At 43.1% G+C, this 13881-nt stretch overlaps 1 protein-coding gene across 4 annotated transcripts in view; it reads right to left on the reverse strand.

The window, feature by feature from the left end:
* Positions 1–13881, reverse strand: part of ASB3 (ankyrin repeat and SOCS box containing 3) — a 153512-nt gene that overhangs the window by 62809 nt on the left and 76822 nt on the right. For all 4 annotated transcript variants that reach the window (XM_073554034.1, XM_073554031.1, XM_073554032.1 and 1 more), the window contains one exon: positions 2031–2208. In XM_073554034.1, the coding sequence (XP_073410135.1) occupies positions 2031–2208 (178 nt within the window). The remainder of the gene's footprint in view (positions 1–2030; positions 2209–13881) is intronic.

Genomic DNA, 13881 nt, shown 5'->3' on the forward strand with positions numbered 1-13881 from the left:
AATCCGAGAGGCTCAATACCCCCCTCCCACCCCCAAAAAACGCAGATTCAGGACCACAGCACCATTTAAAGTTTAAACAAGGGAAAAAATTTATGAAAGGGAAAGGTTTTCTTTAACCCCCTAACGAAAAGAGTTATTTTTGGTTTTGCATTTTCATTTTTTGCTCCCCTTTTTCCCAGAGCCATATCTTTTTTATATTTTGGTCAATATGGCCATGTGAGGGCTTGTTTTTTTGCAGGACGAATTGTACTTTTGAACAACGCAATTGGAAAACGGGAAATTACAAAAAAAGTGCAATCCCACAGTTGCTTTTTGTTTTGCTTTTTTTTTTTTTACTATGTTCGCTAAATGCTAAACCTGACCTGCCATTATGATTCTCCAGGTCATTACGAGTTCATAGACACCAAACATGTCTAGGTTATTTTTTAAGGAAGTAAGCATTAGAGCAGCACAAGCAACAGAAAAAATAGGGTGCAAGGCCCCCGAGGCAATGACCAAACCTCACTGTAGAAATCCAAAAAAAATCAGAGGCAGCACACCATTCTTAGTGAAAAAGAGCATCTATTTTTTAGCCTATCTTGGCCAAGATGGGCTAATAAATAGAAGCTCTTTTTCACTAAGAATAGTGCGATGCCTCCGATTTTTTGGAATTCTACATTTAGGTTCTTTTTTATCCAAGAGGTGAAAAAAATTCCAAACTTTGTAAAAAAATAAATAAAAATTTGCGCCATTTTCTGATACCCGTAGCTTCTCCATTTTTCGTGATCTGGGGTTGGGTGAGGGCTTATTTTTTGTGTGCCGAGCAGATGTTTTTAATGATACCATTTTGGTGTAGATACGATCTTTTGATCGGCTGTTATTGCGACCAAAAAAAAGTGATTAAGGAGTTTTACGTTTTTTTTCCTCACTATGCCTTTTAGCGATGGGGTTAATCTTTTCTTATTGATACATCAGGCGATTCTGAATGTGGTGATACCAAATATGTGTATGATTGATTTTTTTTTTTTATTTTGAATGGGGGGAAATTTAACTTTATATATATATATATATATATACACACACAGTATGTGTATATATATATATATATATATATATATATATATATATATATATATATATATATATATTTTTTTTTTTTTTTTTTTTTTTTTTTTGAATATTTATTTTTACTTTTGGCATAGAAGCTGCCACAACCCGACTGGCTCTGCTACATAGAGGCGTTGATTCGATCACCTGTATGTAGCTGAATACCTCACTTGCTATTAAGCAATGACCACCGGGCGGCGCTCACAGCAAGCCAGCAGTGACAACCATAGAGGTCTCAAGGAGACCGCTGGTTGTCATGCCAAGCCATCGGTGCCCCGCGATCAATGGGGTGGATTTCCGATGCGATTGCCGGAAGCACATGTTAAATGCCGCTGTCAGCGTTTGAAAGCTGAAGATTTGTAGCAGCTTCCACTTGTCTAAAGAAACTCGTCCATCAGCCTGGCTGTCTGTGTGCGCCGCACACTTACAGCCGGTGAAATAAGTATTGAACACGTCACCAATTTTGTACGTAAATATATTTCTAAATGGTGCAAATGACATGAAATTTTCACAAGATGTTGGTAACAACCCATCCAATCCACACAGGCAAAAAAAAAAATCAAACCATAGATGTCCATAAATTAAGGTATATGTAATAATGAGATGTGAAGGTTCCATACGTCCTATCACTACGGGGCGATGATACTTCTCATTCCGCTGTGTGTTTACATTTCTCCGCTTTTTATTAGCTCGTCTAAGCAACCTGATCGCGTTTTGCAAATCTCTTTGCCAAAAATTAAAATAAAATCCTTCCATCATTAAATACCTATTAGCGTCTTACAACACATGCACCCGTTACTACACCCCAAATGACTCCGATCTATTAAAAGATATTTAGCTGAAATGTAGGAAAAATTACAATTTTACAGGAAACAATCAAAATTTCTAATTACCTTATGCGATTACTAAACTCTTTAATTAAGGCCAGATATTAGACAACTTACTTGCTCCGGCCCATTTGTGCAGCTGCGTGTATTGGCAACTGCCAGCCTTCTTCATTGCAGTAAAGGTTTGGATCGGCTCCCGTCGACAGTAACAGCTCTGCACATTTCTCGTGGCCTTCCTGAGCTGCGATGAATAATGGAGTCGCCTTGTCCTTGGCTTGGCAGTTGACATCAGCACCTGACACATTATACAGCTTTTAATAGAAAGGCATTTGGAAATCTTTTCCGAAAAAAAAAATTAGCTTGATGAACAAATATTGCCACTTTAATGAAGCCGCCATGCTTAGCATATGGCAACATCAATTTTGTTTTCACTTAAAGCAGATTTGCTTTATTCACTTGACTGCAAAACCCTCCGATGATATACACAAACATAAAAATAAAGTAATTAATGCCACCAGGATCCACAGCTTGTCCTAAAGGGACAGGAGACGGGTTTTCTTATGTTTACAGAACTAGAGTTAATAAATCTACATATACATCTATACACAGTCATATGCAAACTTTTTGGACCCTTTTTCCATGCACAATGGTGACCCCTTGCTTCAGTAAGGCCATATTCAAGTGAATGAGGAGCAAGGTTAGCAACAATCCAGACATTCCTGGACAGTCTATAAAAATTGGGGCTTTGCTCCACAGACCATGATTTTTTTTTTAATCACCTCCAATGTGGAACCCGCTGATCTCAGTGGAACCTTCCGACTGTCTAATATGTATGGGGGGTTGTCCAGACTCTCCCCAACAGAAGATGTCTGGGACAGACCGATCTGGTACATCAGAGTTATGGTGGTCGTTCCTTTTGTTATCCGCCGGCAGAGGAGCTTGGGAGCGACTATCTCAGAGAAATCACAAGACCATTCAGCAGAAAGATGGTTTGGGGAATCGGAAGAGGCAGAAGTAGGACAAACCATAGTTCAGCTTTCAAGTATCTAATGTGTATGGGGATCTGAACACACCACTCCAGCGGTTTGGGTTTTTTAACCCCTGGAACTTTTTTCGATTTTTGCTCCCCTTCTTCCCAGAATCATAACTTTTTAATTTTTCCGTCCATATGGCCATGTGAGGGCTTGTTTTCTGAGGGACGAGTTGTACTTTTGAACAACACCATTGGTTTCACCATGTCTTATACTAGAAAACGGGAAAATAATTCCAAGTACTGTGAAATTGCAAAAAAAGCGCAATCCCACACTTGTTTTTTGTTTGGCCATTTTCTGAGACCCGTAGCGTCTCCATTTTTCGTGATCTCGGGTTGGGTGAGAGCTTATTTTTTGCGTGCCGAGCTGATGTTTTTAATGATACCATTTTGGTGCAGACTTGATCTTTTGATCGCCCATTATTGCATTTTAATGCAATATCACGGCAACCAAAAAAAAATAATTCTGGCGTTGACTTTTTCTCACTACGCCGTTTAGCAATCGGGTTAATCCTTTTTTTTCCAATTGATAGATCGGGCGATTCTGAACTCGTCGATACCAAATATGTGTATATTTGTTTTTTAGTGTTTTATTTTGAATAGGGCGAAAGGGGGGCTGATTTGAACTTTTATATTTTTTTTTTTTTTTTTACTTTTGGCATGCTTCAATAGTCTGCCACTATCCGATCGGCTCTGCTACATAGAGGCGATGATCAGATGGCCTCTATATAGCAGAATTACTCAGTTGCTATGAACGCCGACCACCTCGGGCTGTCATGCCAATGAACCGGTGACCTGCGATCACGTGACGAGGGTCACCGGTGGGCGGATTTCCAGTGCGATTGCTGGAAGCGCTTGTTAAATGTCGCTGTCAGCGTTTGACAGCGGCATTTAATGGGTTAATAGCCACGGGTGGATCGCGATTCCACCCGCAGCTATTGTGGGCACATGTCGGCTGTTCAAAACAGCTGATATGTGCGGGGAAAGATATTGGCTCACCGCCGGAGGCCACATCAAAGGGAGGGTCTCACTAATGCACATTCCCTGCCCCATATAATACACTTACCAGCTGCTGTCTTCAGATCTTCCAGTCACTGCTCTGGTCATGTTCCAATATCTTATGGCGGCAGCTCCTGACTGATCTTAAGTCAGAGGTAATGATCACAAGCGCTCAATGTAAATCTATGGCAGTCTTGTACTGGCCTCCTTCTGGCTCTAATAGACTTAAGGTACTGTCACACTTAGCGATGTACCAGCGATCCCGACCAGCGATATGACGCTGTCAGGATCGCTGGTGCATCGCTAAGTGGTCGCTAGTGAGCTGCCACACAGGCAGATCTCACCAGCGACATCGCTGGGGACGGGGGTCGCTACTTACCTGTCACACTAGGCGATCCTGTGTCCCCCCGCCCGGCTCCACGCTCGTCGCTCGTCTCTCCACAGGAAGCGCCGCAGGAAGCTGACGACGAGAAGCGGTCCTGAACGTTCTCGCGCGATCAGCGATAACCAGCGGGGGAGTGGGTCGTAGGTAAGTATCAGACACAGCGATGTCGCTAGCAATATCGCTATAACGTCACAAGTTATAGCAATATTGCTAGCGATATCGCTTAGTGTGACAGTACCTTAACATTGAGAACTGGCCTCCGTCTCGCCCATCAAACACTGGAGAGATCCAGCAGGTAAGACCTTGCAGAACATGACCGGATTGGCGTGAAGAACTTACATTAGAGACACCATTTTGGAGGTGAATTACACGCTGAAGTGATGCTTAAAGCAACCAATTATGGATCTAAAAATAACAAAAACGGACTTTTAGAGAAAACACAAAATTTTGCATCAGACAGTCCTACTTTCTGCAAAAGTGAACATTCTGAACTCCAGTCGAAACACAAGTCCATTGCTCCACATAGTTAGAGATCCGGCTATTTTTCTCTCCGACATGGCAGTGAAATGCCATAGGGACACCAATGTGAGAAGAGATCCAATAATTTGCTACGGAATTGTTCACATTAATCCGGCACGTCAGGTGTTGAATTGAACCCTCCAAAGTGCTTGTTACATTTTTCAACACGGCTCACCAGCTTTGCAGTAGAAACTGGTAAAAAAGATCAATGACAACTGATACTGTTTTGACATCAATTGTGATCAGATGAGGTACACAAAAAAAAAACCTGACGTGACTGCCCGGATATATGGAGACCTGGCCTTACCTGTAATAACATGGATAACAATGTTAATTAAGGGGGTCTTTTAGTCTAGACGCCCGATTTTTATGCTATTTTTGCGATTTTTTTTTTTTGTTTGGAAAAAGTATTTATAAGGATTTGTGGGATAGGGTTTTTCTTTAAAGTTTTTTTACAATTTATTTACACATGTTTGAAGTATGCTTGCAAATTTTTATATCACGAAAAGAGCATAAATAAGTACTTTAAAAATGCAGTGAGGTGAGCAAGAAAAACAAAACTGTGGTGACCGGTGGTTATGATCCTGGCTGTTGTACTTGTACGAAACAAAAAAAACAAAAAACAAACAAGAGATTCTTAATTACGGTACTATGATTGTCGATATCTCCGATAGCAGAATAAAAAAAAAAACATGACAATTTAAAAAATGGCGTCATGCTAAAAATTGAGTATTGACTTTTTGTACTATTGGAGACTTGTAAAAAAAAACAAATGACTTGATCCTGGTACAGGAGCCAGGCACTTATATACTGAAAATGTGTGCACAAGCCCAACTCAATTGATCAACTGGTCCTGAGGATATCGTGGGCACCGATTTGAGAAAAGTGGTTTCAAGAAAAACGCGTTAACGTTTTTCATACTGATTACACAGAGACACGTTTACTTCCGATCAATCAACTATTCCAGGAGCATAGAGTGATCCTTCCTTGTGCTGACAAAAATCCTGCAGAGATGCTCTCTCTTTTCTGCGATATCTGTCGTTTCGAACGGAGTCAAATGAACGCCGCTCCGAGGGACTTAATCGAGCCTCTTCCCGAGTGTGCCCGTACATCTCCGCTTGCTGTCCAATAAGTCATTCCCATCACGTCCATTACTTTAAGAATTGGCAAAAATCCCACATTTAAGATAATTATTGCCAAAACCTTAGCTATGTTCATAATCTTTGCAACCGAATGAAGAGGTTTCTGAGCAGAAGTCCAAATGGGAGAGTTGAGCAATTCGTTGTTATTTTGTGTTTCTGCGCCAACACGTTCCAGCAAATCATCATCATATTAGATCTCTGATCAGTGGGAGGTGATTGCGAAGTGTCGTAACACAAATGACTGTTTTTTTAAAATGCTGTCCAAAAAAACGACCATCTATTGGGCAAGTTAATCCAAAAGCTAAGAGAGCATACATGCATACAAGGCCAATGGAATGCTCCACACGGTCCAAGCACCGAACACACGCCGGAGATCACTCCCTTATAGTTACTCTAACTTTTTTTTTTTTTTAATATTGTGAATCAAGCTAAATTGCTTTACAAATATATTCTCTACACTAAATACATGAAAAAATATAGAAAAAAAAACATTTTTCCTATTCCCAAGACTACAGGGTAGGCCATTTATATATCACCTAAATAAAATAGGAATGGTTGGTGATATCACAGTATATGGGAGGGGGGAAACTTTTCAAGATGGGAGGTGACCATGGTGGCCATTTTGAAGTCGGCCATTTTGGATCCAACTTTATTTTTTTTTAATGGGAAGAGGGTCATGTGACACATCAAACTTATTGAGAATTTCACAAGAAAAACAACGATGCACTTGGTTTTAACGTAACTTTATTCTTTCATGAGTTATTTACAAGTTTATGACCATTTATAAAATGTGTTCAAAGTGCTGCCCATTGTGTTGGATTGTCAATGCAACCCTCTTCTCCCACTCTTGACACACAGATAGCAACACCGCAGAAGAAATGCTAGCACAGGCTTCCAGTATCCATTGTCAGATGCTGCACATCTCGTATCATCACAGCATAGACAATTGCCTTCAGATGACCCCAAAGATAAAAGTCTAAGGGGGTCAGATCGGGAGACATTGGTGTCCATTCAACTGGCTCACAAGAACCAATCCACTTTCCAGGAAATTGTTCATGTACGAATGCTTGGACCTGACACCCATAATTGATGGTATGGTATATGGGGTACAAAGATAGTATTACCGCCCCCGATACTTACCGGTCCGGTCCCGCGCCGCAGCCTGGTCTCTCCCGGTGGTCGCGGCATCCTGTGACCAGCCCGCGGCCTGCGGTGTCCTTGCATGCTCTGCGCATGCGCCATAGGCCACGTCCCTCTCTCAGTTCTTATACTCCGGCGGTGCCTTGAACCGGAAGCACCGCCGGACCAATGGGGGCTGCGTCCTGGGTATTTCAGGCCACCCTCCAGTAATGGAGGCGCCTGATCGTGGTTGTTTCATACGCACATTAGGTCCCCGTGCACTGCACCGGTTCTCACATTTTTCCTCTGCTTCCATTGCAGTCCTACTCCAGTCCTGTGTGTTCCTGCTCTGTCCTGCCTGCCTGTGCCTTATTCCTACAGTCCTACTCTGGTCCTGTGTGTTCCTGCTCCGTCCTGCCTGCCCGTGTCATATTCCCACAGCCCTACTCCCGTCCTGCTTACCCGTGTCTTACTCCTGCTGTCCTACTCCAGTCCTGTGTGTTCTTGCTCCGTCCTGCCTGTTCCCCTTTGTCTCCAGCTGTCCTACTCCAGTCTCTCCACCCGAGCTCTACGCCTACTCTGAGCACGTGGTACCTGGTTCTCTGTCTCGTTCCAGTCTATTCCAAGCCGCCCCTCTGGTACCGGCTGCCGTGGCTTTCGAACCCCCGGGCCTGCTCCTAACAGTCCCTGTATAGGGGTCAGCCACACCTGGATGCTTGCCCGGGGCACCTCGGTGCCACGGTCCAGAGGGTCCACTCCTGGAATCCTGACTTACCTAGCGAAACCTTAACAGATAGTGAAGCCATTCTTCATCAATGGAAACCTCAATGCCACTGGATAGCTGAAATTGCTACATGATGATGTATGCCCTCTTTATGCACTGAAGATGGCACGTTCCCTGATTTTTTCCAGCAAGATGGTGCACCAACACATTATGGGTGTCAGGTACAAGCATTCCTACAAGGAATCTGACCCCCTTAGACTAGCATTTCTTCTGCGGTGTTGCTATCAGTGAGTCAAGAGGGGGAGAAGAGGGTTGCATTGACAATCCAACACAATGGGCAGCACTTTGAACACATTTTATAAGTGGTCATAAACTTGTAAATAACTCAAAGAATAAAGTTACGTTAAAACCAAGCACACCATTGTTTCTCTTGTGAAATTCTCAATAAGTTTGATGTGTCACATGACCCTATTCCCATTGGAAAAAATAAAGTTGGATCCAAAATGGCAGACTTCAAAATGGCCGCCATGGTCACGACCCATCTTGAAAAGTTTCCCCCCTCCCATATACTAATGTGCCACAAACAGAAAGTTGCTATCACCAACCATTCCCATTTTATTTAGGTGTATCCATATAAATGGCCCATCCTGTTGAACACCCCCTTTAAAGGAAATCTGACAGCTGATACATGCTGCTCGATCTATAGTCTGCATCTATCAGGATCTGGCTGCATGATTTCAGAGAAACACATACTTGGAAAGCCCCTGGGAATTGACCCGCACAGGAGACGGAGTCAGAAAGTTGTGCACCTTTTCTCTGTCCGCTTCACAAAAGGGACAGGTCTTTCCCTACGCGTGTGTATAGTGAGAGACCCAAAAATCGCATTGGGTGGGGAGAAGTCCTCTGTGCGGCTATTTCCCCAGCGTATGTTTTTCTCTGAAAATCCGGAACATGTCAGAGTCAAACATGCCTGGCGGAAAACATACAGCCCGTATCTGACACATGAAACCTGTGGATCGGGCAGCAATTATCAGCTGTCAGGTTCCCTTTAAAAAAAAAATAAAACAAAAAACAACAGACTTTAGTTTTGAAAACGATCTCTACTTTAAAAGTGGGAAACTTTCTCAGACAAATTCAGCTCTGCTACATTAGTGATATATGTGGTGATGACAAGAGAAAAGCGCTTTTTAGCTAGAGAAATACTTGGAAACATGAGATTGCAGAGCTCCTGCTGAGGATATGGTTCTTGCTTGCCGAAAATCTAATCTAGAAATGTCCCATGGGCATATGATGCACCGCAGACCGGCTCTTCATGGAGTCTTCAACGCTGTAAGTGGTTTGGTGTCATCAGCACAATTACTGGGGTGTGAAAGGATTCCTCCTTTAATAGAAGTCTTTCTTATTAATAAAAGTTGCAGGTATACAGTAAAAAAAAAGGAGGACAAAAAATACAAGGGTTTAAGAAAAATTCAAATCCCGCCAGCATCCGGCACAATGCAGCGTGTGCTCAGCAGCATTTTAATGTGGAGAAATCAGCTCTTTTTAATCTTCTGATAAATGATGGATGATCTAAGCAGAGCCAGCAAGTGCAGAATATGTGGAGGGCTCTGACTACAAGGATTGAAAGGAGTTTCAGCAGCGGCTCTGCATCTGGAGGAGCTAAAGCAAGCCTACAGAAATTGAATTATGCTGCCTGCATTCAAATATGAATGGCTTTGATAGGTGATGATGCATTGTGCAGGGGATCTCGAGGAAAGCATGGAAAGGATTTTGCACTATAAGACGCTACACCTAGGTCAATCACATTTCCTGGAAATGAATGCATGCAAAACCAATAAAATCAGAAAAAAATCCACCATAGAAAACGCAATTTTATTGCAAGGATTTCACTGAACCGTGCAAGTTTTATTTAAATTTGGAGGCCCAATTTTCAAATTACGTCAATGGCTGCTGGGAAAAAAAAAAAAAGCGCGAACATGCCAGATCTCCCTGAATGGTGTTCCCTTCAGTGGTAAATTGCTCAATTTAACAGTGTGTTAAGAATTAAACCACAAAAGGGATAAGCAACTCAGGCGGCTCGATGCTCTTAGATCCTGAATCGGACCTTTCATAGGTTCTGCTCCCCCTGTAGACATCACAGATTCGCAGCTCTGGTGCCAAGCTGTCTCTGTACCTTCCAGATCATTACCTTTCCTGTGACTATTGCCTTTCCCAGGACTATTCCCTTCCCCTAAAGTGCTATATTCCCAAAAAAAAGACATCACTTAAGTAGAAAAACAAATCGCACTTAAATCTTTCTCGAGGATCCCCGGGGCTGAAGGTCTTTCAATAGAGTAGGGCCAACGCAACGTAGAGTCTTTCACGGTTCCACTCTTCAATCTATATTAAGATGTGTGTCACAAGGGCTCTCCTCCTTTTAAGAAGCAAGAATCCGTGAAAGTAAGGATCCATATTTCATCTGTTGTACTCAAAATTTATTTCTCTGGAATGAGCAGCCAAGAGACCAGCTTCTTTACTGAGCTTCATATCTGGGATCAATCAAGATATGTGCCCAAAACAACTCCAATCTGTATCTATCATAACACTGGTTGCAGAATAAGGTCCGCAGTTCAGGAACTAAATTCAATACAGGAAAAACAAGCAACAACTAGAAGACAGTGCATAGTAGAGAAAAAACAAAAGCCACCAAGTCCTGTAGTCCTCCAAGACAGGATTGATTCAGAAGCACCAAAGTAATAGCGTCCTCTATCATTCTTAAATGGAAATGGTTGAGAATGACTGGGGCTCATCCTTGAGCTTTCTACCTAGTCACAATAATTGGCCCTGGGCAGGTGATAACTAGTGATGAGCAAATGTCCTCAGAAAACGTGTTATATGAGCATGCTCGGGTGTTATCCGAGTATCTTGGGTGTGCTCAGATATTATGTTCGAGTCCCTGTGGCTGTATGTTTTGTGGCTGTTAGACTACCGCAACACAAGCGAGATTGCCTAACAAAGAGACAAGCTGTCTAACCGCCACAAAACATGCAGCCACAGAGACTTGAAAATAATGTCCAAGCACACCCAAAATATTTGACTAACACCCCAGCATGCTCGGATAAGACGTTATCAGAACACGTTCGCTCATCACTAGTGCTAACCAAAAACCCAATGGTCAATTAGATCATGCATCAAGGATCACACAAATACATGGGAGATTTCAGAAAGACAACCTTATGGATATAGCCTTAAGCTAATAAACAAAACAGATATCCTGATGTAGAAAGTTATGGGGTACTTCACACATAGCGAGATCGCTGAAACGTCACAGGTTTTGTGACACAACAGCAACCTCGCCAGCGATCTCGCTACGTGTGACACATAGCGGCGACCATACCCCGCTGCGATATCGCCGATCGTGCACGAATGTCCTAGGCCATTTTTTGATCGTAGGTGTCCCACTAGCCAGCATGCATCGCTGTGTTTGACGCCATAACAACAACGAGCGACCTCCTTGGCGACTCAGAACTCAGCGACGCAGGCGTGATTTTGCTTTATCTTTTCAACGCCCCCTCAGCTCCAATTGGTGGTCTCAAATTAGGATCTTTGTAGCGTTTTCTTTTATAGGTCAGCTATCAGTTATATGCAATCAAAACATTTAACATGTACAGTTACAATAATCGTGTTTACCCGTGTCAGTGACTGTGGATCCACGAATAAATAGCGCACTAGCGACTCAGACAGGGACGCTGAAGCAAACTGCGTAGTGATAGCGCAGTAGTGGCCACCAGTCGGAGCAGAGGGGTGTGGAAAAGGCAATGCTGAAGCACGCCTATCGAGGTCTGAGTCCTCAGAATAGCTGCTGTGTGACAAGGTCCCAACGACCGCCGAGGTCGTTATACGGATTGCCGCATCGTTGAGTAGATTTGCCTGTTTGACAGCTTACTGGCGACCATGTAGCGACGCACCAGCGATCCTTACCAGGTCGTATCATTGTCGGGATCGCTGGAGCGTCGCTATGTGTAACGGGACCCTAACTCTAAGGACGCATATATAACAGATGATTACTGTTAACGAGAATTCCTGGGAATACTCGTTTCTCGATAATCACCCAGTGTAAACATCATTTTGATAACCCAACAAGCAAAATGCTGATTTGTTAGGTGAAATGATGCTTGCTTCAAAATATCGTTCACAGCAGCACATCGTCCTGCGTAAACAGGACATGTGCTGCCGAGAATAGTATTCTCTGCAGACAAAATGACTGAAATAAACGATCAATCCGTGCACATGAAAGTGTGGTGGGCCTGCCCAAACTAGCTATGAAACAATTACCGCCTGATTAGCTAGTATGTAGCCGACCAAATGACTCAGCATCAGGAGGCAGCAACAGAAACCGTGAGAGACACCAGCGTCGTCCCCTGATGGTAATTCGCTTGATAGAGGTGATAGAAGCAGTGAGTGATGCCATCTTCTATCTCCATTAGCTGACAACATCTTGTTTCACAGTTGGAAGTAGCGGCAGTGGAGAGGCGAGAGCAGCACCGGCACTCTGTTTCTATCTCAGCCGCTGCGCTCACCTCTCCCACAGCTTTTGTCGCCATGGATCCAGGACGTCTTCAGAAGGTAGCAATGAAATAAACTGTAGAGACTGCAATGCTGCCCCCCGATGACATCCTGATCCAGGAGGGGCGATAGATGTCGCAGGAAAGTGAGTGCAGCGCCTGACTCCTGTCACATCCTGTTTAAGAAACATTTAGGGATTAGCAAGATACGGAGAAGTGGAGGGTATTTTAACATAAAGCTAACTACAAAAGTGATTGAGGTGTAAAAATAGATATTTAGAAAGGACATTTTAGGTTCCAGACCACCCATTTAGGGAAACTCTGTTGTTTTTTTTTTTTAAGGAAGTTGTGGAGTTTTTCTTTTCCTGAAACAATTTAAAAGAGTTTTGGGAAGAGTTGATTTGGAAGAGTTGTTTGCGGCCTTTTGATTGGACAAGGTCTAGGTTGGAGAGCTTTCTCTCAGGAACTGCTGCAATGAAGAGACATGCACTTTATTTTCTCTCACCAGGTCCAATTTAATATCTCTTGAAAAGGTATGTTCCCATAACTTTGTTCTGCCGGCAGAAGCGCCATGTATTTTGTAGTATTTTGGCAACCACATCTCAATCAGCCTTTTTGATAATAACACGTATACTCGCCTAGGCTGTCGGCACCATTTCAGCGGTGTCGGCACTCGCTCTGCCAGGGCTCACATCACATTTTGTCAGGAGATCCCTGCAGTTAATCATCGCTGGCTTCGCTCTCCACATCTTCTGATGAATCAACCACCGCTCTGACTTCCTCTTGATGTCCGATTCTTCTGAAGGAGGAGAAAGTGAAGCCAGCGTTGATTGTTCTATCACGCAATACCCAGAAGAGTGAGTGCCAACCTCACTGAGGAGTATAAGTGTTATTATTTTACTGGGGGGGGGGGGGGGGGGAAACGTGCTGATTGAGAAGGGGCTGTCTGATTAGTGGACAACCCCTTTAAAGCGAAACTGTCAGCAGGATTTTGCTAAGTAAACTACAGGCATTATAGTGTTGGCGTTGTTACATTGATTATGGGTGCCTATGGGCAGGTCTTTCCTTGATTTCTCTGGCTTAGAGCAGAAAGATAAGACAGTGCCTACAGTCCTGCCCAGGAGCACCGGCATATCATTAGCTGAAAACTTCTAAAACTAATTACACAAGAACCACAAGACAGATTTCTTCACACCAGGTATCATTTTAATCAGTGTAACCACAGCTGTGGAGTTGGTAAGCCAAACCTCTGACTCCAACTTCTCAATTTCCATGACACCGACTCCACCAAAATAGGCTCCGACTCCACAACCCTCAGTGTAACAACGCCAACATAACAATGCCTGTAGTTTACTTAGCAAAATTCTGCTGTCAGAGGTTCGATCACTTTAAGGCTTCATTGACACGTCCATAAACAGGTAAGTGAAAAAATAGTACTGGTGTCAGTGTTTTGGATCAGTGTTTTTTCCCAGAGTCCATTTTAACATTAGTGTACCATCAGTGTTT

The sequence above is a fragment of the Dendrobates tinctorius genome, unplaced genomic scaffold, assembly GCF_039654945.1.
Source record: "Dendrobates tinctorius isolate UK_male_01 unplaced genomic scaffold, ASM3965494v1 ptg000205l, whole genome shotgun sequence".
NCBI classification, from domain to species: domain Eukaryota; kingdom Metazoa; phylum Chordata; class Amphibia; order Anura; family Dendrobatidae; genus Dendrobates; species Dendrobates tinctorius.